Source organism: Ovis canadensis, chromosome 3 (genome assembly GCF_042477335.2).
Source record: "Ovis canadensis isolate MfBH-ARS-UI-01 breed Bighorn chromosome 3, ARS-UI_OviCan_v2, whole genome shotgun sequence".
NCBI classification, from domain to species: Eukaryota; Metazoa; Chordata; class Mammalia; order Artiodactyla; family Bovidae; genus Ovis; species Ovis canadensis.
The window spans coordinates 139,936,222-139,963,584 of NC_091247.1; the positions used below are offsets into that span (position 1 = coordinate 139,936,222).

At 53.8% G+C, this 27,363-nt stretch overlaps 1 protein-coding gene across 5 annotated transcripts; it reads right to left on the reverse strand.

The window, feature by feature from the left end:
- Positions 1-1,385: 1,385 nt before the first annotated feature.
- Positions 1,386-27,044, reverse strand: SMIM41 (small integral membrane protein 41). 5 transcript variants are annotated; one of them, XR_011255222.1, is made up of 3 exons: positions 7,267-10,110; positions 6,626-6,867; positions 1,386-3,039 (listed from the first exon to the last, which is right to left on the reverse strand). XR_011255222.1 is itself a non-coding variant. In XM_069580754.1 (3 exons), the coding sequence occupies exon 1, from the start codon at positions 27,003-27,005 to the stop codon at positions 26,730-26,732; it is 276 nt and encodes a 91-aa protein (XP_069436855.1). In that variant the 5' UTR covers positions 27,006-27,029; the 3' UTR covers positions 1,386-3,039; positions 11,769-13,272; positions 26,598-26,729. The 5 variants fall into 5 exon arrangements, 3 of the variants coding, with proteins under 3 accessions (XP_069436855.1, XP_069436857.1, XP_069436856.1); XR_011255223.1 differs by having other exon boundaries at positions 6,626-6,800; positions 7,267-10,109; XM_069580754.1 differs by lacking the exons at positions 6,626-6,867; positions 7,267-10,110 and adding exons at positions 11,769-13,272; positions 26,598-27,029.
- Between the last annotated feature and the right edge of the window lie 319 nt (positions 27,045-27,363).

Consider the following 27,363-nt stretch of genomic DNA (forward strand, 5'->3'; position numbering starts at 1 on the left):
CCGGCTGGGCCGGCCACGCCCGCTGAGCGAGGCTGCAGAGGCTCCCCGCCCCCACCGCGAGCCTGCGTGAAGGGATTCCGTGGCGCAGGAGCGCCCCCAGCTGACCAGTGTGGGACCGTCAAGGCACAAGGACCCATCCAGACCCCAGGCCAGAAAGAGTCCTGCGAGGATCCCTATTCCATGACCTTCTTGAGTGCCCAGGACCAAGTCGGAGCGGCGGAGTGAGGAGCAGAGGAGAGGGGAAGGGCAGGTCTGGGGGCCACATTAGCACAAACATGGAGGGGAAGAACAGCAGAGCGGGAGGCCAATGGGTGGCTGGAGCGTGGGTTCCCGCCTTGAACTTGGTGATGGAGCAGGCCCTGGCTGGAGAAAGGAAAATCAAAGGTCCTCTCAGATTTCTGCCACCGGCTGGATGAAGATCAGAGCTACAGGTCTGGGACAGCGACAAAAGGACTTGTCTTGGTCATGCAGGCCTTGAGGGACCCGAGCGACTTCCAGCAGAGAACAGCAGGAGGTGGTCTGGAGAGTCCATGAGCATGGCAGGGAGGCAGGGACGGCATTACAGCGTGGGTCGCCCCTCACTGGCTTCTGACTCATCCCTGGGCAAGTCTCTTCTCACAATGGGGTTAGTGTTAGTTAGCTGCTCCTAGGGTCCCTTCCTGCCCTTGTACTTTTCATTACCTGCCCCACCTCCCTCTGTCTGGGCCTCAGCCCCCTGCAGAGCCCTCCTAAGAACACACTGAGAACATAGTGCTAACTCCCATTTATTGAGCACATACTAAGTGCCAGACACTGGGCTGGTGGCCTTACCAGCCTGGGGGTGAAAACTGGCCACTTAGACATCAGTGCCAAGTCAGAGGGGCTCTTGGGCCCCACCTGTGTGGCTCCCAAGGTACTTCCAGGGTCTCCCAGGGTTACTGCCTTGCCAGACAGGAGCACGTATAGACGCCCTATCTCAGTGGGCAGTGTCACCCGTGAGCTCTCTGCCCACAGCCCACTGAGCCTTCCCGGGTCCGAGGCAGGGTCTTGAGGGGGTGGAATCGGGGTGGCGTAGAGCAGCGTTTCCCTCTCCAACCACCATCTTCCCAGTCCTCGAGGTCACACTGTTTTGGCCCAGAATCTCAGCAGTCTTCAAAACCTAAGGCTCCTTCTTGGCAAGGAGATTCTTTACCACTGAGCCCCCAGGGAAGCCCCTACTATGTTCTGTTCACTACAGCACCACCGTGGTCAAGCCTGAGCCTTCCCTTCGTGGAGTTTACATTTCATTTGGGGGGAAAGGACAGTAAACAAATATGTACAGCATTACTGGGGGCCACTTCATGGGTGTGGCACCCACACAGTTGCCCAGGGCCCCACAGTTAGTTTAACACACTGCTGTCAAAAACTTGGAATTCTCAATAATTTTATTAACAAGGTGCCCACGTGTTCATGCTGCATGGAGCCTGCAAATAATGTAGCCAGTCCTAAACATAGTATGTTAGATGGTCGTTGCCGTGGAGAAAAATGAAACAGGAAAAAGAAATGGGGGTGGCAAGGAGGGGAGATGATAAATTTAAATAAGGCTTCATCCGTAGGCGATGTTAGTGAAGACTGAATGAAGTGAGAGAGCCAGTCCAGCGGCTGTGTGGCTGAAGACAAGGTGAGTGCAGAGAGCGGACAGGACTGGTTTTGAGGAGAGGCAGGGCACCAGGGTGGCCAGAGAGGGGCGATAGAGAGAAGGGGCAAGGCTCGAGAGGCCCGTGGGCCAGTCACTCAGGATTTGGCTTTACCGTGAGACAGGAAGGTACAGAGACTAGAGACGAGGGCGCTGTCGTGATCTGACTCGAGGATGTAGCAAGAGCCTCCTCCCGCCACACTGAGGAAAGCCTGCAGGGCCACGGCAGAAGCGGGGAGCCCACCTGACGCTGGGTGGGGCCCCCCCACACTTCTCTGTCTCCCCAGTAGACCTGGTGGCTGAGGGTTGGGAGGGATGGTAGAATCCAGGGGTGAGGCCCACGCGTCTGGTTTGGGCAACCAGGTGGGCAGAGGAGCCATCCCACAAACCGAGACAGGGACCATCACGAGAGGGCAGAGCGGGTGGGGAAAAGAGGGCCCATGGCTGCAGGCTGCGCCGGGCCAGGCCCACCTACAGACACCCCACCCACCCAGCCTCTAGCTCGTCCATTCCTAGGTGCTGCTGCAGGAGCTTCAAGGCCTGCCCTTCCCCTCCTCTCCCTGCTCCCTGACCCTTCCCACCCTCACCAAGGGAGCTTCTTCTCCTGCACCCCTCAGACCTCCCCAGCCCTTCTCACAACCGCAGGACGGCAAAGGCCCCAGCAATGGTTAATCTGCTTTTCACTTAGAAACACGACCCCCAGGCAGGGCCACCCAGTCCAGCCGTCAGCCAGGGTCCCCTCTGCAGCCTTCTGTGCACCTCCCCGACCCAGGAGCCCAATCTCTCACCAGGAAGCCCAGCCTATGCTTGGACTGCTCAACCAGCCACCTCCACCTTGGTCCCAGCCTGGTCTTCTCTGAAGCCACATGGTAGACAGCAGCTCCATTCTCCATGAGATGGGAGCAGGTGGAGACAGAATGAGCTAACTAATCACCCGCCTGGCACTTGGGGTGCAGAGGTGAGAAGCAAGCTGGGGTCCCTGCCCTCAGGGGCTATGACAAGTTCCTGCAATACCAATTGAAAAGGAAAAGAACAGCGAGTTTCATCGAGCATTTACGATGTGTCAGACATGTTCCAGTGTCTGAACACACTTTATGTGTAATAAAATCCTTTTGTTATCCCCAACGTCCTCAAAACTGGGCTCTGTCATCTTCACCTATGCATTGGCCCAGAGTCCTGCAGACCCTATGGTCAATCAGAGTTCACGCTGAGAAGAGCAAGCTGCGGGAGTTAGCAACTCACTGCCTGTTTTAAGCGTCGGCTAGTGTTTCGTTCCCCAGTTGAAAGGGTTTCTCTCTTGCAAAGGGTTTCTCTGATTTCTGGCTTCTGTCATCTCCGCCAAACGGATCGCTCAGGTGGGAAGGGGTACGGTCCTGTGGCGCCATCTAGGGGCAGAAATATGCACTTCAGCAGTTTAAGCACACACCCCGCCCCACCCCGCCCCCACCCCAGCTTCCTCCCTCCTCGCCCCCCACCTCCACCCCCGCCGCCTTGTAGGGATTCAGAAGGACTGCCTGTTAGAATGTCAAGCATCAAGCACGAACCACCTCCCACCACGCAGGTGTCACTCAGTACTGCAGTATGACTGCACACCCGCTTCATCTAGTTACCAGCCAGAACACGTCTCCATGTAGAACTGTATCCCTAAAAGTTGCTGCTGCTTCTTTATGTGAACACAGGTGACTTCAAGAGTTTTGAAATCTGATGCTCGGCCAGACAGCTTCATACAGTCCCTGAACACTGTTAAATTGTCCCTGCACCTGGAGTTTGGTAGGCTTGAAACAGACCTTGTTGGGGGAGGCATGTAAGGGTGTATCACTCACAATATTGGCAACATTCTTTTCCTTAGGATGGTCATTCTGACGTGGCTGTTCAATTTATTCTCTGTTAAACTTTGTATATAATTTTTATAGATATGAAATATTTTCTTTAAAATATATTACTTCTTTTTGACAAACTTCACAATGTTTGAGACCTACTTTGTCAGCACTCAGGTGTACCCACAAGGAACCACCAAGAGCCTGAATACAGCCCCACAGGGAAATCTCGGTTTGAGGCCACACACCAGCCACACAGAGAATAGAACTAAGCCCCAAGGTCAAGAAGCTGCAGGCAGTTCTGTCCTGAGAACTCTGGGCTTTGAGTCACCAAAGTTTAATGTGAAAATCTACAATGGATATTTTACACATTTGGAAAATAGCAAGAGGGCTTCTTGGTGGCTCAATAGTAAAGAATCCGCCTGCAATGCAGGAGACACAGGTTTGATCCCTGAGTCGGGAAAAGTCCCCTGGAGGATGAAATGGCAACCCACTCCAGTATTCTTGCCTGGAAAATCCCATTGTCAGAGGAGCCTGGAAGGATACAGTGCATGGGGTCACAAAAGAGCCCAACTGACTTTAAGACTAAACAATAACAAAAGCACCTACTATGTGCTCAGCACTGTGTGGGGCGCTGGGAATCCAAAAGTGAGTTAGACGTGGCTCCTTCCAGCAGAGAGGTGACTCTATGGGAAATGAGTCCTGACAACAAACAACAGGACAAGAAGGAGAGTGGGAGATGTCATAAGAGGGAAGGAAGGAGACAAAGGGATCACTGCTATCTCGGACAAGCTGGGAAAGCGGCCAGGAGGCAGAGGCACAGAGCTGGGCCTTTAAGAGCGCTAGAGGTTGACAGCTAGAAGGAAGAGACTCATCCCAGGAGGAGGGAACAGAGTCAGGAAAAGCACAGAGGCTTGGGGAACAGCAAGAAAGGGATGAATTTTTACAAAGGAATCCTGGGGGCTCAGTGGTAAAGAAACCTCCTGTCAATGCAGGAGACGCAAGTTCAATCCCTGAGTCGGAAAGATCCCCTGGAGGAGGAAATGGCAACCCACTCCAGTATTCTTGCCTGGGAAATCCCATGGACAGAGGAGCCTGGCAGTCCATAGGGGCTGAAAAAGAGTCGGTCATGACTAAGAGAATAAACAGAAAGGAATTCTGGATTCTCAGGCTGGACAAGTAGCTTGGTCCACCATGGTGGCAGGCCTGGAGCGGGTTTAGATTTGACTCAGGAGGAGCCATGGCAGGTGTTTGAGCAGGAGATTGCCCCATCAAAGTGGTCGCTGTGTGCTAGGTGCTAGGAGCAGAGAGAGCACTGAGGCTGACCAGTGAGCCGGCCGCATAGGCCTGTGCTGGGAGGGGTGAGGAGCGGGAGAAAGGAGTGACCCCTTGAGTTTGTCTCTGCTGTGAGTCTGTCCAGTGAGTCATGTGGCCAACCCTCCCCCTGCCAAAGGAGGTGGGAGTTAATCAGTCCAGGATGGTGTGTACAGAGCGCCCACTGGGCCCTGAGGGGCCACAAGAGACCCAGGACAAGAAGCCCAACCTCCACCCATAGAAGCTTGTATCTCCACATGCCGGCAGCGGCTCCATGGAAAGCTACCTCCACGAGGTGGAGGTTTTAGGAGCCTACTTCTCCCACCAGAAGAACACCCCCACACATCTCCTGTCTAAGGACTGGTCTCACCCTAAGAGATGCATTGCTCAGGTCCAAACTTTAGTCCTTGTAGCGGATTGAATGGTGGCCCCCAAAAGGTATGCCCACATCCCAGAATCTGTGAATCTGACCATATTTAGCTAAAGTGTCTTTGCACATACAATTAAGTTAAAGATCATAAAGTTGAGATCATCCTGGATTATCTAGGTGGGCCCTAACTCTAACGACAAGTGTCCTGATTCGCTACAGAGGAGGAGGCGTGGGCGCATAGAAAAGGAGATGGTAATGTGAAGGCAGAAGCAGAGATCGAAGTGATGAAGCCAGAAGCCATCCTGATTACGACACCGACGCACAGAGAAGTGATTCACTCGGGGTCACACAGCTGCTGCGTGATGCTGCCGAGATGAGTGCCCATGCCCACAATCGCTGCAGGCGCCGCCGAGGGCTCCCTGCTCTGCTTCCTGCTTTCTGAGGCCTGGTAGCCACCCCTTTTCTGCCCCAGCTGCTGGGAAACTGGAGTCAACACTGACTCTCAGGTACAGCGATAAGACTACCCTTCGCAATCACCAGTTTTATTTTCTTCCCAATTAAGGGGCCCTAGGTGGGCTGCCATCTATGGGGTCGCACAGAGTCGGACACGACTGAAGCGACTTAGCAGCAGGCAGCAGCTTTCTGTTTCATCACTAATGATAACCCACTTCTTTCTAGAGAGAAGGTGGGAGGCAACAAGTACTAAAGACGGAACAGTAAGACCAACACAGAGAACTACAATGCTGGGCCCACAGGAAAGCGAGATTGTCCAAGGCTAACTGAGTGGCCGCAGATGCTGTGATTACGCCTCGGGGCAGCCAGGGCGGAAGGGGAAGTCTGATGTGTTACAATCTGCAGGAAGCAGGCTCTTTTCTCAGTGGGAACAGTTTTCCTTTATAATGAACTCTAGTGAAAGTTGCTCACACGGTCCTGGGTATTGGGAACACTGAGTGATGTGGTCCACTATGTCCTGAAAAACTGTTTTTGCAGAAAAGGAAAGTATTTTATGCAACTGTTGGTCAGTGTCAAGGACACCGCACTCAGCCACACTCAGGGAGGGAGCATCCTCCAGGGGAGGGACCAGCGTGTTTCAGGAACAGACTGGCCAGAACTCGGAGACTCAGGCCTGGATGGACAACAGGGACCTTCAAAGCCACGCCCTAAACATCCTCCACCAGCTTCGGTTTGTGAAAAATCATGTTCCCTGAGAGCAGGGTCTAGTGTTTTTGTATCTACAGTGCTGCTCCTGGCTCAATGCCCTCAACAGCCGAGTTGGTTGGGAAGGTGGGCAGAAGGATGGTTGGGGCCAGGCCCTGCGTCCCCCATACCCACTACAGTAGACACTTTCTTTGCTCTGCCCTCATGCCTGCTCTCCTCTTCTGCAGAAGCAGTGGAGCCCTGATCTGTCGTTGGGCACATGGGTGCCCTTGTGCTTCCCAGCACCCCAGGCTCCCAGCTATTGCCACGTGCCTGAGCACAGCCAGCAGGAGGTGAGTAGAGGTTGTGAGTCCGGCCTCCACGTTGGGGGACACCCTCTCTCCACCACTTCCCCTTCCACTGGCTGGAAGCCAGATTTGGAAGTCAGTGTGGATGGTGGAAGTCAGCATGGATGGTGGAAGTCAGCATGGATGGTGCTCACCGGCAGCTGTGGAGCAACAGGAAAAGCCTGAGACCCGGTTCTGTGTAGCTGCCCCACCAGTCCTGGAATGTTCCTGCCAGACGATATAGGACAGAAAATCATGTTTCATCTGTTTAAGTCACTGTTATTTTGAGTCTCTGATGCATGGAGAATGGATAACCCGACTAATACCCCAGCGAACCCAGGAACTCAGGGGAAAAGCCATTGCCTTTTGTCCCTGGACACCGGGTTCAACCAAGCGGTCTCCCCCGAGGCCAGTTCCCACGCAGAAGGATGGCTGTTCCCACCGCAGCTTTTCACACATCACAGCCACTTGACATATGGGGTCCGCAAGGGACCACACACTTGACAGATGGGGAAACTGAGGCTCGGAGACGTGGCCAAATCTGCACAAGGGCTCAAGGCAGCAGAGGTGGAGCCAGTCTCAAATCCAGGTCTGCCTGCTCCCCCTACAAAACTGAGAATTACTCACCACTGACCCCAGCGCAGACAAGCCGTTCTCTGGGTGGGAGAGACCCCGTCTGCAGGAGATGTCTTGATACGTCTGCCAGGAGTCCGAGCCCAGAGGCCCCAAGTCGGAGTGACGGGCTGTGCCAGTCAGTCTGCAGGGCTCACAAAGTGCGGGTGAACTTTGTGATTCTATCAAGGCCTGGTTCCCCAACAGCGCACCAAGTATGGGACACGGGGGCTTCCCCACAGAAGAAGGGCACTTATGAGGGCAGTGACCCCAGGCTGCAGGCAGCTGCCACAACATTTCCAACATCTTCCATGTCAGTAGCATAAACATCTTCTGGTTTATTGTGTTCAGAGAATCTATGGGTCAGGGGGTTGGGACAGGGTGTGTGGCGAGGTGGAGGCTGGGGTTTGGATGGATGTCTGGGGCTGGAGCCATCATCACTCCAGCTTCTTTCTTCATGTGTCTGGACCAGATGATTCAAAAGCTGAACTGGGCTGGACCCCTCAACTGGAGGATCTTCTCGAGCCTCTTCAGGTGGCTGCTTACAGATGACAGCTGGGTCCCAAGAGGAAGCATCCAGAGAGGAACGTCAGAAAAGCAGTGTTCCCAGAGATCCAGCTAGTGCTGCCTGGCCTTTATGACCTAACTTTAAAGATCACAAGGGCTCAGGCGGTAAAGAATCCGCCTCCAATGCAGGAGACCCAGGTTTGATTCCTGGGTCAGGAAGATCCCCTGGAGAAGGGAGTGGCTGCCCACTCCAGTATTCTTGCCTGGAGAAGTCCATGGACAGAGGAGCAGGCAGGCTACATGGGGCTACAAAGAGTCAGACACAACTGAGCGGCTAACACTTTACAGGTCACATGGTATTGTGTCCACCGCGCCAACTGGTGCAGTGGTCTCAAGCCCATCCAGTTTTAAGGAGGGAACGAATGTAAATCCCATTTCAACAGGAAGAGTGTCAAAGAATTGGAGGCCATATTTTTAGGGGCCAAGTCCCATAATACCTGAGGGTATCTCTTCAGTTGACTTCTCTCTCTGATTCCAGAGTGTTTGAATGTCAAAAACCAACTCCTCTTCCAATAGCAGATGCCCAAATTCCCCTGAAGAGCTTTAGTCTTTGATCTTTTTTTTAAAAGAGATTTTTTTGACAGGGACCATTCTTAATGTTTTTATTGAATTTGTTACAATATTGTTTCTGTTTTATGTTTTGGATTTTTTGGCCATGAGGCATGTAGAATCTTAGTTCCCCGAATGGGGATCAAACCCACACTCCCTACATTGGAAGGCAAAATCCCAACCAGTGAGCAGCCAGAGAAGTTCTAGGTCTTTAATCTTGAAGAGACTTTATTCTAAAACAAGCCCCCCGGGCCCCAGCTGCCCTTCAGACTGTGCTGTAGGCCTGACCCTTCTTACACCTCAGTGTCAACCGGTGAGCCCACCAGACCTTTCCAGAGAGCAACAGTGGCTGAGAAGCAGAGGGTATGCCTGGACCACTGGTTTTCACTAAAACTCCATCCTGACTGAATACCCGGAAAGAGGAAGGGGAGTAAAGAAGCAGGGCATCTGAGGTCCAGGGGTAAACTTGGCAAGGTCACCATTTGGTTGTCCTCTCTCAAGCTTCTGCCTCACCTACACCTGTATCCACTGCCCCTCATCCCCCTTACTTCAGAGAAACAGGACTCCTGTCCAACCTTGTCCCTCTGAGGGTCCCCCACCTCCTCTCCTCCAATCTACTGTGTCCCTCTCTCTCTCAGACCCAAAGGTCTCTGTTAGGAACAGATTCAGCATTCTGTATTCCATTCAAACCAGCTTCTTCTGTATACCTACTGTACCAGCAGAGTAGGAAACAAGCCCATCTAGGTCTTAAAAAGGAGTGGGATTCAGGGAATTAGGTGCTTATAAAATCCTGGGTGGAGGCAGCAGCTGGCCGCTGGAGAGGTAGGGAGCTGGAGGCTTCCGATGGAACTGTTGAGTTCAAGGACATACACACATACCATCATGTCTCCATCCACAGATCAGGAGTTGCTGCAGCAATGGGCTCACTGCACTTTCAAATCCTGTACAAGTGCATCGTTTGGCCACACCTGATGCACTCTGTGGGCTTCCCAGGTGGCTCAGTGGTAAAGAATCCGCAACGCAGGAAATGCAGGAAATGCAGGAGGCAGGGTTTGATCCGTGGGTCAGAAAGACCCTCTGCAGGAGGAAACAGTAACCCACTCCAGTATTCTTTCCTAGAAAATCCCATGGACAGAGGAGCCTAGCGGGCTACAGTTCATGGGGTCGCTAAGAGTCAGACACGAACGACTAAGCGTCTGTGTGTGTGTGTGCATGCGCACGCGCGCACACACACACACACACACACACACACACGGTACACTCTAGCTGCAAGTGAGCCTGAGGAGGGTGATTTCTGGCTTTCTGGCCTCAGCAGTGCAAAGGGCATGTTGAAGGAGGAGGGAGCAGATGTTGAGATCCAGGGCACCAGCCCCAGCATTGATGAAAAGACAGGCGTTTGCTGGAGGCATCCCCTTCTCTCAGGGAGCCATCAGAAGGTGGGGTCGTTCATCTCCCCAGCACATGTCCTCTGGCTTATTTTTCCTGCTATTGCTGTGTCATCTTTGGAGCCATCAGTCGCCCTGGGGACTTCCTGGAAGGAGAGGGGGTGACACCAGCTCCCTTTGCCACCATGTCCCTTAAATCTCCCCCAAAGGCACATTTACCCCCTATGCAAATTTCTTTTCTGAAGTGTTTGGGTAAAAGGGAATTAACTGCTCTGAGAGAAAACCGTTAACTCTCCGATTGACTTGGACTTTCCCTTGTGGATCACTAAGGAATGCACCTAAAAACCCAGCCTTTCCAAGGAAGGGACTTCCCCAGAGAGTTCCCCCTCCCAATGCCCCTTCCCTCTCCTTCCCTCCCCCTTCCTCCCCCTCCTGTCCTTCCCTCTCCTTAAGGGTATCTACTCCTTCCCTCAGGACCCTCCCTGCACACCCACCCCGCTAGACCTGTGCCTCCCTTTCTAGGGCCCCAGGTCTGGGTTCTGCAGCCCTGAAAAGCGCCCTCAGCTTCAGTGGGGCAGCGAGAGGAGGCACTGCCAGGCTGCCTGTCACAACACACCCTTGCGGAGGGAGCTGGAGGAGCTGGGGCACCGTCCCACCTGACCGCGACAGCAATCCTCTCATTCCGTTCCTTTTCAGAACCCCCACTAGAGGGAGCTAGACATTCACCAGTGCCGTCGCTGGTGGTTCCAGCCCAGAATTGAAGCAGCTCCTGGGACCAGTTTACACAGATGAAATTTAGAGGAAGAGCAGTTCCACATTTGCAAAGTTTGGGGCTTAGACGGGGGAGATCAAACTGAGACAGATGGCCCTCCCTCACTTCCACCACTGCATGCGTAAAGGGGGCACAGGGGTCGGGGGAACATGGTAAGGGGAACGACGTGGGACGAGGACACTTTTGCCGGGCTCCTTGGAAAGTGGCTTCCTCGCCCTTCTAGGAGAGCCTCGCAAACCATCTTCCCTCTCGCATGACTTGGATGGGGAAGCCACAGCCCAGGAGGCTGCTGTGCCTTCTTAAGCCACACGGGGGCGCCAGCCTCGGGTGGATGCTGCACCACATCTGCCTGGAGAGAGACTGACTCCCCAGGTCTTGACAGCTGCTGCTGCTAAGTCATTTCAGTCGTTTCCGACTTTGTGTGACCCCATAGACGGTAGCCCACCAGGCTCCCCCGTCCCTGGGATTCTCCAGGCAAGAACACTGGAGTGGGTTGCCATTTCCTTCTACAACGCATGAAAGTGAAACGTCAAAGTGAAATTGTTCAGTCGTGTCCGACTCTTAGCGACCCCATGGACTGCAGCCCACCAGGCTACTCCGTCCATGGGATTTTCCAGGCAAGAGTACTGGAGTGGGGTGCCATTGCTTGACAGACTGAACCTGCATCATACCAGCCCTGGGGCACATCCTTCCTCCACACTGACCAGTTGGTTGAGCTGATAAGCCCTCTTTACTGCTTATCCCAGCATGAGTACGGTGTGTCCTTGCAGGCAAAGCCTCCTGCTAACTCCAGGTGCTTCTCAGGATGGTGTTCCCCAGTCCTCTGTTCCCACCCCTAATCACCACCCCTCAGCCAGACTCACAAAGAGAGACAATTTGGTGACAGATTGTCACCAGAGTGCGAAGCTACGGTGATGCAGGTAGGTGTGGGGCCCTGGAGTGGCCGATACAAACAGGAGAGGGGTTTGTGCTGAACCCGGGGTTACGCATGTAAACAAGGGGCTCCAGGCTGCAGGACCAAAGGTGGCCAGGCATGAAGGCTGGAGAGTGTCCACACAGTGCAGCTCCACGGGAAGGGAAAAGATTGAGAGTCAGAGAACACCAGTTAAGTGGCTGTGGAAGTGGTCCAGGTAAAAGAGGGTAAGCAGCCAAAGATAGTGGCAAGGAAATGGAGAGGATGGTACAGATGCTAGAGATGGATGTTAAGAGGGTTCCCAGGGTGACCTGGGTGATGGAAGGCTTACTGTATCATCAGTGAGCTCAGGGACCCAGGAAGAAGAGGCATGGAGGAGATGACAAGGTCAACTTTGGACGATGGGAAATTGAGATGCCTCGGGACATCCAGGCGTACGGACATCTGGTAGGCAGTTCTGTATGTGGCTGCGGCACTCAGGAAAGAATTAGCGCTGGGGATAGAGATTTGTCAGTCACCACTGGTCACTAACTGGTAGCCCACAGCCCAGCTTAGACCACAGGTGGAAGTGGGATTGATTCACACCACTTCTTTAATGGAACCTCCATTTTAAAATCAGCAGAATTTATTGAAAAATCTGGATTTCAGACTTTCCTGGCAGTCCAGCAGTGAAGACTCCACGCTTCCATTGCAGGGGGCATGGGTTTGCTCACTGGTCGGGAAAGATGCCACATGGCACGGCCAAAGAATACCCCCCGAATCTGGATTTCCATCTCCTCTTGAACAATCAGAAGATCTGACTCCATCAGGCCTGAATTCCTCATGCAACAATCATCTCAGGTCACTTGGAGGGGCACCCTAGTTTTCCTGCCTATCCCTCTTGGTATTGTATTTGATCCCCCAATAGGATATTTGGTAGTTACAATAGATTGTTCCGAAAGAAAATCACCAATCCTGCAATCCCACAGGCTCCTTTACAACGTGGCTTTGCCACACCTTTCATTCAGAATCTCTTCACTTCCATTATTTTAGCCCAGCCACAGAGCCAACATGACAACCGCCAGACATAGCCACAGCAGCCAGAGTTACACCTCTGAAGTTTACATTCAGAACGTTTACCGTGGTGAAAAGACGTAGCCGGGTAAGCTCAGATTCATCCCACGAAACATTACCAGTCTCTCAACCAGGGCAGCCAACTTCCGCCACGGAGCCTGCCCATCAGGCCTTCAAGCTTCTGAGCCTTGCCCTCTGCCCCTGCATCCCCACTCCTCAGCCAACAGCCCAGGCCGCTGACCCCAATCTCTGAGTCAATCCGTTTTAGGCAACAAGGTAGCTGACCGGCAGGAGAGAATGATTAAACCAAAGCAAGCAAAGCAGCTCTTCGAGGAATGGTCTTCCTTCATGACCATCCTGCTGAAGGGAAACCAGCCAAGATCTATCATGTCACAAGAACCACGAAGCATGGTGAACTTTGGGTAAAATAGTTGTGGCAAATTGAAATTCCGGCATCACATTTTCATCCTGTACAAAATTCTTGTACATATTTGGCCATTGCTCCATGCAGAGATTTGTTTCACATAAGTAGTAGTTCCGAAATGTTTTTTAAAACTCTCTTTGGAAAAAAAAAATGTGAATTTAAATTTAGTAGTGTGGCATTACAGTCCTTGGAAATAAAATTAATTTTATACTGTTGTTCTGACAAAGTAAGAGAAATGCATGATCCAAAGTGGCGTGATCTATGGTTTTTTCCAAAGTTTTTCTTCTCCTCCAAAAGGAAGGTTTTCAATGTTTCCCTGGAGCTTTGTTGGCTGGAATGGTGATCCCATGGGAGGCTTCTTTAAAAAAAAAAAAAAAAAAGAGGAGAAGGGGGAAAAAATCAATTCTTTGGTCAAATCTGCTGGGAAGTGCTCCGCGCTTCTCTTAGACTCATCATAATATTGGCATAGCAATGCCTCTTATGAGAACTGCAATAAAGAAATCTCTTTAATTTTGCCTAACACAATAATCCCCAAATTTATTAGACCACAGAACCCTGTTTTCAAGCAACACCAATTAAAGTCCCTTGCAGCTGGAAAACCATGGCACCCACTTTAAGAAACACCGCCTTAGCCACTGGGGGGAAGGGAACTGGGGCGTCAGTCCCTGGTTCCCACCAAATGGTTTTGAAATATTTGAAATATTTGAAATTTCTCTCAAATGACAAAAGGATAAACTATTGTTTCTACTTTTAATTCATTTCTCCTACGATTCCTGTAACATTTGGTGCTTAATCAAGACATTTTAAACGAAAAGATACTTTCAGATTTGGGACCCGACTGGCAGCACGATGCCCCTATTCGTCGCCACCTGTGCCTTTGAAATGGTGGGTTCTGCTCCCGCTGTATCCACAGCCTCTGGACCGAGCTTCCAGGTGCTGGAACATGCTGCTCCCATCTTCAACCAGTCACACAGCCCTGCCCTCTCCACCCGCTCGCACACAGGGGAAGAAATGCACCTCTCTCTCTCTCTCTCTCTTTTTTTGCAAACCCACAAACAGTGAAGTCTAAAGAATAAACAGCATTGAAAGCACTTTGGAGTTATTGGATTTCCTCACAAAACCTCATTGCTGCTAAATCCAAAAGATGAACATGACAATAGCTGAAAGTCTGCACACTATCCCCCTTAAACTTTGCTGTCATTTCTCTAAAGCTCCTGTGCGTGCCAGCAGCACAGCACCCGGTCCCACTCCCAGGTGCCTCAGCTAAGTTCTAGCACATTGCTGGAAACTAACACATCTTTCACTTGAGAAAACTAAGGGGCTAGGGTCCATTTATAGCTTTTCCCTCCTCCCCACCCCGTGATCAAAGAAAAAACTTAAGGGACGATGCCTTTCGTTCAAACTCTATTTCCTCATAGCCTTCTGTGTGCAGTGAACGAAACAGCAAAAATCCCTACGCTACTGGAGCTGACATTTGAGCAGATGGCTCGGGCAGAGAACTTTCCGGCTGAGAGGGCGGCTCTTGTCATGAGAGCCGGTCCAGGAAGGAAGTAAATTTACCTTTAGCTAGGTTGTTGTTTGGCAAGGAAGAGGTTCAGAGCCATGAAAATAGGAGGGTTCACATGTGCTGTTAACTGTGGGTGAAGAGCCTCTGTCTTAGGGCTGAGGGGTCCAGGTTGCTGAGGAGAGAGACCCTAGCACAGGAGTGCCCTGGGATCTCCCCCGCCCCCTGTGGCGGCTACAGAGGCCCGGGCTGCGAACACCTCCATGACAGCGCCCTGGAGCCGGTGGAGTGGATCTGCACAAGACAGATGATCAGAGAAGAACGCAGAGGGTGCCCAGTGAGGCGAGAACATCAGGGACCCTCACGCGGTAACAAGGCACCAAGGGGGTTACGTTACCCCCACACCTTGGAACCCTAACGGCATGCTTTGCTAAAATGTATCTTCAAGGGCTTCCCTGGTGGCTCAGTGGTAAAGAATCCACCTGCCAATGCAGGAGACATGGGTTTAATCCCTGATCAGGGAAAATCCCACAGGCCACGAAGCAGCTAAGCCCGTGCACTGCAACCACTGAGCCTGCGCTCTAGAGCCGGGGAGCCACAGCTACTGAGGTCTGCTTGCCCTTGAGCCCACACTCTGCAACAAGAGAAGCCACAAGGAGAAGCTCGTGCCCCGCAACTAGAGGCAATGCCCACGCAGCAGCAAACACACAGCACAGCCTAAATAAATCAGGTTATAAAAATATAGAGATGTCTCCGGCCTGCAGCAAAGGCAAGTGTGATCTGGGCTGGGGAGGGTGGCAGCCAGGGACACGGACAGCATTCCAGAAGAGGCTGTGTGACTTGCTGGCCATCTCGGATGAGAAGAGCATCGGTCAACGGATGCTTGGGCCTGAGAGCTCGGGAGCCCAGTCCCCCAGGCATCCCTGTCTCCCTGAACACTGCTGGTGGGGAACTCTCCTTCCTTCACCCCTGCACCATCATTTCCCGCTTGTTTTCTGGTTGCATAGGGCATGTTCTTTGGGGATTTCCTGAGAAAGCGTGGGAGAGGGGGCACGTTCTGGGTCTCTGTGGAAGACCTGGTCAGCCTGTCACTCACCCCTGCCTCATCTAGCCCTGACCTCGGTCCTCACCACAGCCCTGCTCCCTGGGCCTCCCCGATGTCTGTTCCTCAACCACTCGGGGCGGGGTGGGTGGGGGGGACTCCTTCCTCAGGCTGCCAGCTCCTGCTGCTCTGCCACCCCGAGCCCTTTCCCCACTTAGCTCTATCGCTCTTTCTCACTCCAGTCTTCCTCGTTTAAACATCACCTTCCCCATGACCTCTCTGATCATTTCCACCCTGCCCCCACACCCTCCATGCACTCTCCCTGCTTATTACCACTTGCTATACACCGTATCCCCCCAAAAAGAGATGTGCTGAAGTCCTAAGCCACTGTACCTGGATCGTGACCCGATTTACACTGCAGAGGTAATCTGTCAAATTAAAGTGAGACCACACTGGATTAGGGAGGGTCCCTATTCCAATGTGACTGGTGTCTCTCTAAGAAGAAAGACACTTGGAGCCAGGCACACGGGTGTCCCGTGGCAAATGGCACAGGACACTGCAGACAGAAGTTGGGGTTATGTGGGTACCAGCCAAGAAATACCAAAGGGTGCCAGAAAGCCACGTGAGCTTGGGAGAGTCAAGGGAAGGTTCCTGGAAAGTCATGGAGGGAGCAGGGCACTCCAGCACCTCAGTTTTGGATGCCTGGCCGCTAGAACTGAGCAACTTGGTTATGGAAGCTCTAGGAACCAACACACGTCCGGGATTCTATTCCATATCTATTTGATATTACACGCAGTGTTCATCATCTGCCTCCCTTCACAAGAAGGCCAGCAGCACAGGAGCAGGGACTTTTATCTGCTTTGTTACTGCTGCGTCCTCAGGGTCTAGAGCAGTGCCTGGCATGGGGGTAAGTCCTTAGAGCAGTAGCCCCCCACCTTTTTGGCACCAAGGATGGGTTTCATGAAAGACAATTCTTCCATGGGCTAGGTGGGGAGGAGCTTGGCTTCAGGATGACTCTCATAAGGAACACGCAACCTAGATCTCTCACAGGCGCAATTGGCAGTAGAATTCGAGCTCCTGTGAGAAACCAGTGTTGCTGCTGATCCGACAGGAGGCAGAACTCAGGTAGTAATGCTAGCAGTGGGGAACGGCTGTACATACAGATGAAGCTTCCCTCACTCGCCTGCCACTCATCTACTGTGCGATCCAGCTCCCAACAGGCCACGGGACTGGTACCAGCCCATGGCCCAGGGGTGGGGGACCGCTGCTTTATGACCTTAGTGGAATGAACGAGTTAATGACTGAATGAAACCTTTGGTGTTCTGTACCCACTGAAGACGGCACGTGGCTGCCTCTCCCTCTCCCTCTCCACCCCTGGGTACCTTCTGTGAAGCATGGATAAGCCTCCAACACACTGCCCTTTGATGAAACTCCAGTCACCTGCTGTCCACACTACCCGAGCTACCTGAGCCCACCCTTGAACTTTGTATCACCTGGAATTGCCCCATCTGGGTCAGCATCCGGGCTAGACCCGGGTCTGGCTGTCTCGGGTGCAGACGACTCCCAGAGAAGCTACTGTAATCTGATAAGTGAGAACAAACGAGTCAAGAAGGAGCCCAGGCCTGGGGCAGGGGAGCAGCCTCCTCCACCCGCAGGTCAAAGGGCCAAGCGGGTAGAGTAGAACAGGAGCAGGCAGGGAATCGGAGCTGGAGGGGGTCAGGGCCTAACGGGTTCAGACAGAGGCAGAGAGAATGTCAGGCGGGCAGGGCTCACGCTGCTGGGTGAGGCCGAGGTGCCTGTGTGGGTGCACGGGTGGGCAGGCAGCTTCGAGGGCCGGGTAGGCCAGACGCCCCATCCTCTCCTCCCACGGCCTCTCTGTAGAATTCAACCTTTCATTCATTCAACACGTACTGACTGAGCACCTACTATGTGCCGAGCACTACAACTGCACTGGAAAGGCAGCAGGGAATGAACACACTCAGGCTTGTTCTTGCAGCCCTGGCCTGACAGGGGGACCCAGGATGTGTAACTGAACGCTTGGGGAAAGACAGTCAGGGGCAAGCCTGGAGCTGTGGGACTGCTTGACAGGAAGCCCCGGGCCTGAAGGAGGGGAAGGGGCCAGTTGGGCAATGGGAGGAGGGCGGTCAGAGGCCCAGAAGACATGATGGAATGCGGACAGAGACAACGAGGAGAGGGGGCAGAGACCCAAGAGAGCAGCAGCTTGGGGACCATGTTTTGGACTCCAGCCTGGCAGGGAATAGCTTGACAGGCTTCCCCTTTGTAAAAGAACCACTCTGGTTCCTGTGAGAAGAGGGGGCCAAGAAGGACCGATGGACATGGGGGCTAGGTGAGAGGTAAGGCCAGCAGCCAGAGACGGAGCAAAGCTTTCTCAGGGGTAGAATGGACTACATTTGTGGTCGGGCTGTGCAGGGGAAGGAGGGGGGTGATTTGAGGACACCTGCTGGGGAGGAGGTGGTCCCAAGCCAGGAGTCAGGCCAGGAGCAAGGATGGTGCACCCAGAGCACAGGCCTTCTTCTCCGACGGCTTCATTAAGCTCCCACCACGCCAGCCTCCTTTCAGACCCTCAGACAGGCCCATCTCATTCCCACAGCAGGACTCTTTGACCCGTGGTCCCTTTGGCAGGAACACTGCGCCCCAGCCCTTGGCCTGGCTGCCTCCTCCTCCTGGCCAAGTCTTGACCCAGATGCCGCCCCCTTGGAGAGGCTTGCCCTGACCACCTGCAGCTAAAGTCAGCACACAGGTCTCCTCCCCATCGCCCTGCTGTATTACCATCTGCGGTGACCTCATTCATGTATTTGCTCACAGGTCCATCAAACATCCCCTCCCACCAGGATGGAGGCTCTGTGGCAGGGGCCCCTCTGTCTCATTTACGACATGTTCTCCAGCAGCTGCCAGAATTAGCTGCTGAGGAAATCACTGCAGAATGGATCAAGACATTAATGCAACTTTCAGCACCCAGGTTCAGCTGGGGCTGCAGCTTTCAGAGCCGTGGTTTATATATGGCGATTCAAGTGCCAGGAAAGGGTACAGAGTACCCAGAGCAAGAGGGCGGGGAAAGAGGAAGCCCTCAGACCATTCTGAGACACTCAGCATGCACGCCCTGGGCAAAGAGAGAGGAGGTGCTGGCATGGGACCCCCAGAGAGAGGTGAGGCAGGGACAGGGCCAAGCGAGACCTCCCCAAGGGCATCCAGCTGGGAGCCGGGGAGCCTGGATTCAACCCAGGCAGGTGCTCCAGGGCCCTGGGCCCACCCTCTGAAATCCACTTCATCTCAGGAGTTTCCCAAAGTGTTATCCACTTCACTGACGAGGGACAGGGTTTTAGTTACCCAGTGAGTGGCGGACCCAGGGTGTGGACCCAATATTGTCCTGGAGCCCACCGTCTCAGCCTCTCCTCTGCATGTCACCAAGCTTCTCTGAGCTTCTTCCGGAGCTGTCGGAGAAGCCACCGGGACGCTGTGAGGAGGAGGGAGCAGTCAGCAGCAGGATGAGAGACCAGGAGAGCAGCTGAGAAAAGAACGGACAAGCAGGCTCAAGCAGCCATCCCGGGGCTGATCTTGACCAGGCAGCGCCAGTGTAGACTAAGCCAGGTGGGAGAGGATTAAAGGAGGCAGGGGGAGGGGAGGAGGGGTGCAGCCAGTGTGGATAACCTTGGAGAAGGTTGGCTATAAAGATGAAGCAAGACACGGGGTAGTTACTGGAGGCGCACGCACCAGGCGCAGAGAAGGGCTATTTTTAGGGTGGAAGAAACCTGAGTGTTTTGAAGCTGGAGCCAGCCAAGAAGGAGTGGTTAAAGGAGCATTAAAGAAACTAAAGTGGAGGGGGTATGGTGCAGAGGTGGAGACAGCATCCAGTGTGTGTGTGGTATGGTGGGGTGGGAGGGTGGTCCTCTCATCGGGACACATGGAAAGCCCCTGGCTCCACAGGAGGTCTGGGGACAGAGCGGAGGGAGTCATGTCTGAAGGCACCTCCTTTTTGTGAGCAGCAGGAGGTGAGGGCATCTGAGCAGAGTATGGGAGATGGGAGGCAGGACATGGGGGCAGAGTTGGAAGTGGTTGTGATTTTGCAGTTAGTAGCAATTAGTACGTGAGGAGAGAGAGAGCAACCAGACAAAGGAGAGGGTCCTGTGGGGTCTGGTAAACAGAGGAACCATGGGCATGGAGGACATGGCTGCAAGCTCTGCCTGCCCAGCAGGATGCAGCAAGTGCAGAGGTCCCTGCACTTGAAAGGGAGGCTCAGGAGCCGTGGAGTGGATGAGCTCATTTGTGTGGGCTTTGTGCTGTTTTGTTTTGCCTAGGTGAGCCGCGCGTGCGTGTGTGTGTGTGTGTGTGTGTGTGTGTGTGTGTGTTAGAGCCTTCACACATACAGAGCAGTAAACTAAAGAAAAGAAAGCCCCACCTCTCTCCCTACAGTGCGTCTGCCAGCCCAGAGGGACCGTGTTCCCACTTTCTTCTGTATGGGGGCTCCTCCCACCCCTCCCCATCACCCAGGTTTAAGGAAGTGGGAGTTGGGGTGGGTAGCTCAGGGAAGCCAGGTGGTCCAGAAAGAAGCCTTCTAACTCCAGAATTACGGGAGCATGGACACTCCCCAGTTCTGAAATCCTTTGTTCCCTGACTCCCAAGAGAACTGGCTCCCCGTGTTTCCTCCCGCCTCCCTGGACCCTGCCCCACCTTTAAGTGGTGGCCTGCTCGCCCCCTCTCTTCTCAGCCCTACCCAGGCCCTTCCCACAGTTCCATTTTCTGCCTCTAGCAACACCCTGGCCTGGAAGTCTCTCTGATGAGCCCCAGCCCCATAACTAATTGTACACCTTGGATGACCCCGCGGCCATGCTTCAGACTCAACACACCCAAACTGGACTCACCCACCACCCCTCTGCCCACGGCCCCCCATGAGTCAGTTTATGGACACCCAGCCTCTGTTCACCCCAGAACTAAAACAGGCTTAGATCTAGTGAGGAGACATCCTTCTCCTTTGGGCCCTGTGGTCTGGGATGTCTGAGCAGAGCATGTGACCTAGGCCTAGAACATTCCATACCAGCAACACAGGACCCCAGGGTTAGCACACAGTCACAACTGCTGCAGGGTTTGGCCTGAGGGACCTGGGAGATGGCCCATCCTTCCCTGATAGATTTGAGCTTGAGATGCCTCCTGCCTCACGTGGAGGCTGAGGCTGATAACAGCACTGTTACTGGGCCAGGCTCTCTACATGTATGGGTCTCATTTTATCCTAACGCCCTGCTTCTCCTCACTCCCGCAAGGGATTAAGCACCTTGCCCAGGTCACACAGCCAGAAAATGTGGGGCCAGCTTTCAAGTCCAGCCACAAGATTTCAAGCTCTTGCCCCAACCTTTAGACCACCCTGCCAGAGGCTAACAGAGGCTGCAGACCAAGGCATGGAAGGCAGAGAGGCCAGGGCTGCTCACAGTCAGACCTGAGTCACAGCCGGCCTGAGGCCAGAACTGCCCCTAGGCTCTGCAGTTATGTGGGCCAATTAATTACTCTCTGCTCAAGCCAAATATCTTTAGGGTTTCCTGTAAACTGAGACCAAAATATCCTAACTGATAACACAGCCCCTCAATGGGTGGCAGGCGTCACCACCCCCTGGGTAATTAATTCCAGGAGCTGGGGCTTCGTCCTCCACCCTCACTTCATTCCACATCCAGCTAGTGACCAAAGCCTGAATCCCAAACATCACTTGGATCTGTCCCCTTTTCTTTCCACTTTAGTCCAGGGCATCATCATTTTTGCCAGGTTGTGACCACAGCCTCCTTGCTGTCTCTCTACGTCCAGCCTGTTCCCACCCACAGACTTACCCCCAATTCCCTAAGATCCAGATCTTATCATGTCATTTCCAGCTTAAAACCCTCTAGACCCCTGCAGACCCCTTGCTGCCTCCAGGATAAACTCTCCCATCCAGGCTGCCACCCCTCCGGTCTCACGCCTCTTCACATCCTACTCTACCTACCTGCCTCTAGGGCACCTCCAGCCCTACGCCCCTCTGTGTCTCTGCCCAGAATTTTCTTCCTCCCCTTCTCTGCCCGGTGAATGTTCACTCAGTACCACTTCCTCTAGGAGCCGAGCCAGTCACTCTCTGCTCTTGGCTTTGTCGACACTCGGCACTTCTTATTGTCTGTGTTAACTTCAGTCTTGTGAGCAGTGCTCTTACTGGACTGTGTGCCTCTTGAAGGCAGGACCTCTGTCTCATTCATCTCATCCCCAGCCCCAGAGCAGGCCTGGCACAGAGCAGTCATTCAATACTCAAGCAACTACCTTGTCAATTACCAAGGAACCTGGAGACACGCTTTAGCCAGGGGCCCTGTTTTCTGGAAACACCAGTTTAATGTTTGGTGGAACATGTTAACATTGAGCCCGCAATGTAACTGCTTATTAAAAAAAAAAAAAGCCGAAAAGAGAAAAATATAAATAAATAAACACTCATGGACTCAGCCATACATATACCTGTATCCATTCTTCCTCAAATTCCCCTCCCATCCAGGCTGCCACAGAACATTGAGCAAAGTTGCCTGTGCTAATACAGTAGGTCCCTGTTGGTTTTCCATTTTAAATATAGCAGTGTGCACATACCCATCCCAAACTCCCTGACTACCCTTCCCCCCATCCCTTCCCCCAGCAACCATAAGTTCGTTCTCTAAGTCTGTGAGTCTCTTTCTGTAAGTTCATCTGTATCATTTCTTTTTAGTTTGTACATATAAGTGAAGTCATATATCTTCTGTCTTCACTGTTCACCTGAAACTATCAGAATACAATCAGCTATACCTGAACACAAAATAAAAAGTTAAAAACAAAAAACGCTCATGGAAAAGACAAATGACATGTTCCCAGAAACAGGGTGGGTGGGTGTCTCTACACCTTTTCTCTGGAGATGGTCAGGTTTGGAGAAAAAAATAACATCACACTATAATCACAGTGTAGAAAGCCTTTTATCTATGGACAAGCACGCTATATATTTGATCCTTATGACATTGTTGCCTCCATTTTAGGGATGAAGAGACTGAGATTCATGGAGGTTTATAGAATGAACCTATAACCTATAAGTATTCCATGAAGTATAGAATTCCATGCATATGCTCACAAAATTCACTCTCACGTCGAGGCACAAGCTCTGGCCAAACTGTGATCAGACCCCCAATTGTTGTTGTTCAGTCACTCAGTCGTGTCCAACTCTTTGCAACCCGATGGAGTGCAGCACACCAGGCTTCCCTGTCCTTCACTAATTCCCAGAGTTTGCTCAGACTCACGTCCACTGAATCAGTGATGCCATCCAACCATCTCATCCTCTGCCATCCCCTTCTCCACCTGCCTTCAGTCTTTCTCAGCATCGGGGTCTTTTGAAAGGGTTGGCTCTTTGCCTCAGGTGGCCAAAGGACTGGAGCTTCAGCTTTAGCATCAGTCCTTCCAATGAATAGTCAGGACTGAGTTCCTTTAGACTCTCAAGAGTCTTCTCCACCACCACAGTTCAAAAGCATTAATGCTTTGGTGCTCAGCCTTCTTTCTGGTCCAAATCTCATATCCATACACAACTACTGGAAAAACCATAGCTTTGACTAGACAGACCCTTGTAGGCAAAGTAACGTCTCTGCTTTTTAGTACGCTGTCTAGGTTGGTCACTGCTTTTCTTCCAAGGAGCAAGCGGCTTTTAATTTCATGGCTGCAGTCACCATCCGCAGTGATTTTGGAGCCCAAGAAAATAAAGTCTGTAACTGTTTCCATTGTTTCCCCATCTATTTGCCATGAAGCGAGGGGACTGAAAGCCATGATCTCAGCTTTTTGAAAGTTGAGTTTTAAGCCAGCTTTTTCACTCTCCTCTTTCACCTTATCAAGAGGCTCTTTAGCTCCTCTTCACTTTCTGCCATTAGGGTGGTGCCATCTACATATCTGAGGTTACTGATGTTTCTCCCAGCAACCTTGCCCACACTGACCACAGGGAGGCAGTAGAGTGTCGGTGTGAGAATCACTGCCCCACCTCCCACCTACCAGTAGGTGTGGATCTGGGCGTGGAGAGGGAAAAGCTAGCACTGAGAAGAGAGCGAGGGAGAGGGGCTGTGGCTGGGGTTGCTATTTCAGGATCTGCCAGAAACAGTCCAAGCTGGAGCGGGCCCAACATGCTGCGTGCTAAGTCGCTTCAGTCATGTCCGACTCTTTGCAACTGTATGGAGCCCACCAGACTTCTCTGTCCCTGGGATTCTCCAGGCAAGAACTCTGGAATGGTTGCCATGTCCTCCTCCAGGGGATCTTTCCGATCCAGGGATCCAACCTGCATCTTTTATGTCTCCCGCACCGGCAGGTAGGTTATTTACCACTGGCCCAGGTTTACCACTAATTCCAAGAGTCAGGAGCTGCAAGCACTGACTGTATACTCCAACTTTACCAGCATATTTAATAACAAGCCACAGGAAGTGATGGGGCAGTGATGAGGCATTGCTGGGGCACCCAAGACCTTCAAATTTGGGACACAGGCCTACCGCCCTCAGCAGGGACAAGTCACTAGCCTGTCAGACCACAGCCACCCAGTACCAGAGACGGGACTAGGCCCAGCAGGCACGAGTCTGTCAGCGTCTGAAGCACTGAGCATCCTGAGGGAGTGGCCACTTCAGTGCCCAGGACGCACAGCAGTTGCCAGGAGACGGGCTGGCCACCCAGGCCAGTGCCATGAGCACTTCAGGAGGCTGGACGGAGCAAGTCAGAGGCAGCAGCTGCGTGCAGGAATCCCAGATTGCGGTCTCGCCACAGTCTCGCCAGGCGTCTCCCAGGCTGTCATCTGTATTGTATGTGGATCAAAGGTTCCTTGTGTGGCCGGTAGCCTGGAGGAAAGCGCTCCGGGACACACAGCATGCGAGGTTCGGGAATCTGTACTAGATAGCTGCCCCCATCTTTGCTGGAGAGGGAGCCAAGGAATGACAATTCTTTCCACCTCAGGGTGAGACTCAGGGTTTAGAGGAAGAGTAAGCCAAGATGTCCACGCATGTGTGGACCCAGCCTTTTCATCAAGGACAGCGCAGGCTAATGGAGCTTGTTGGGATCCAAACGCCTGGCCTCACTCCGTGGCACACCGACCTGCAGTCATCATCCCTGCCACTCCCAACCTGAGTCTGGCAGATGGTGTGACAACAGCACCCATTTCCCAATTTTCTGAATTCTTTCCCTCCCCATTCAGTCTGACAGCCTTGACCAGGGTCAGAGTTTCTTAGCAAACGTCTCAGGCTCTTCCTCCAGGAACACTGAGGTCCTCCACAGCACACACCATGGGCCAGCTTCCCAGGCACTGAGCTGAAGGGACAGCAAAGACAGGAAGTTGGATGAAGAAAGTCTTTGCCTACCTCCTCTTCTTCACCCCCACTGCACCGTCCCCAGCCCTGCCTGGCTGTGAGCGGACACCATGATGCTGGGGACACAGCCTTTCCTGCCATCAAATCTCCCTACACCCCTACCACCACCCGGACTTGAACCCAAAGGCCAATCCAAGTCATCATCTTGACCTCTGGTCCCTCTGCCCTGTCCACTTGGATCTCCTTAGATGTATATTCCAGCAGACCCTCTGAGCTCACCCCACCCTCATGCTCAGGCCAGAAAAGCTGAGCCCAGCTACCTGGGAGTTGCTGTGGCACCTGGAAGGCCATTTGCAGCAGCGAGAAGGTATCCAGCAAGGCTGCGGCGAAGTAGGGATGGGAGAGAGGACACCAAGGGGGAGGGGTGAGTTGGGGTGCCATGTGTGTGGTATGAAGGTTCATTCTTTTGGGGAGAGAGGCCATATTTTGCATCAGCATCTCAAACAGTGGTGAGAAATCAGGACAAGAGAGAACAGAGCTAAAGGGGCGACCCAAAGGTCCTCGCTCAGGGATACCACTCCCACCCAGATGCTCAAAATCAATCAGGAGCCCCAGGGTCCAGTTTGAGCTCTGTCATTCATTCGAGCAGGTCACTTTCTTCCCTCTGAGCTTTCCCATTTGTAAAAGGAAGGCCTCACAGCAGACATGGAGACTCTGGCCCAGCTAGAGAAGGAGGAAAGTGCACAGGCTGGAGATGGGAGACAGGACGGAAAAACAGCGGAATGTTGTGGGCAAGGGGGCAGGTGAACTGGATACAGTAAAGAGAAGCAGTTCCAGCCCCTCCCCCAGGACACAGCAAAGGGCAGTGGGGAATGTCCCTGCGCCCAGCCCCGCTGCCCTTGGGCCAGGAGCAGTCACACACACCCCTCACTGCCCTGGCCAGGCGTCCCTCCAAGGGGGTGGGGGCGGCGTGCCTGAGGTGAGAAGTCCACAGCTCAGCAAGTCCACTGCGGCACAGCTGCCCGGGATTAACACCAAATCCTGGGCTCCTCTGCGGAGGGATCACACGTCGTCGCCTTCACAGCTGCTTAGCTCCACGTTGCCCACTCAGGCCCCTCACCCCCACCAGCCCCTCCTTACACACCCCGCCCTCCCCTCTCAGGGGCCAGCCAGGACCCTGCCTCTGCCTTGGCAGACAGGAGCGGGGCTCTACAGTGGAAGGGGCAAGAGAGATCAGAGGCACCTCCAGTGAACAGCCGCACCCACAAAAACCTCCCAGGAACCCCTAGGTGCGACGCTAAATAGAGAAGGGCAGAGAAGGCTTCCCTCACTGGCCCCTATGGCTCAGCGGGAGACAGCCTTGGCCTAGAATTACCTTGTCTTTAGGCCACCCAGGCCCTTCCCTCCAGATGGTTCCTGTCCTTGGGGAGAGAAAGGCAGGAGGGCCAGATGGAGCCCCTACAGCTGGGAACCCTCAGCTCCAGCCTCCTGGAGCAACGTGCTTCTGAGGTCTCGCGGCTGTTAGGAACCTTGTCACCTACCCCCACAAGCACACCCCAAAGCTGCTTGCTCTGGGCCACGTGCATTACCCCCAACCTGAGGGGGAGGGGCAGCACACCTCTCCATCCCCCAGAGTCATCCAGGCCCCTGGTTCTGCCCTAAAACTCAACCCACACCCCCATCCCTGCCTCAAGAGGGAGGCCACAGTGAGGAATCGTACTCGAATCTCCTCTGAGGGGAAAGGCTTCCGGAAGGAGAGGAGGGGAGAAAGAAGAAGCCAGAAGCCGGGGGCCTGGGATGGCTGCGTCTCTGTCACCTGTGAGCACTCTCACCTGTGCGAGCGCACCAGCATCGGGTAGGGCTCCCCACTGCAGACGTCGGGTGCTGGGGGACGGCTCCCTCAAAGTCTGGCATGGAGTCCACGGATCGCCAGGAGGCCGCGACCCCCGAACGCAGCCGGGCGCCTAGGAGTCGTCGTCATCGACGCTGGCGCCGCCGGGCTCGCCCTCCCGGGACGATCGCAGCTCTCGGGCCAGCAGCGCCGTTAAACCCTGGGCGCGGAGCAGGAGGCCGGCGGCCAGGAAGAGGACCCCGCACAGCACGAGCAGCGACAGCACGCCCAGCACCGCAGCCTGCACGGCGCGCGGCCCCTCGGGGGGCTCCAGCGGCACCCCCGACTGGTTGCAGCAGGAGCTCTGCCAGGCGCCCTGGGCCGTGGCGCCCGCCTGCGAGCTGTTCATGCTTCGGGCGCCGGCTGCCCAGATGCGCTGAGGACCGCCAGATGTGCGGGAGCCCAAGGCCGGCGGGTGGGCGGCGGCTGCCTCGGGGAGGGGCCCAAGGGGCGGATCCCAGGCGCCGTGCGCCCCCACCCCTGGGGCTGAACGAGGAGGCTCTTTCTAGACAAAGGACTGGCAGCTACCGCCCAGAATCCCGGGGGCCGGTGTACTTCTCAGCCCAAAGGCCCACACGCCCATTCATGTGAGCCGGCCCATGCACCCAACCAGACAAAGCCAGGAGTCCTGTCCCCAGGGCTCTCCCTCCCGCTTAGAAAAGGTCAGGAGACAGCCCTCACTCAGAACCCTTAAGCCATTCTAGACC

Excerpts from the sequence above, each read along its gene's own strand:
- SMIM41 (XM_069580754.1), bottom strand. The coding sequence starts at position 27,005 with ATGAACAGCTCGCAGGCGGGCGCCACGGCCCAGGGCGCCTGGCAGAGC.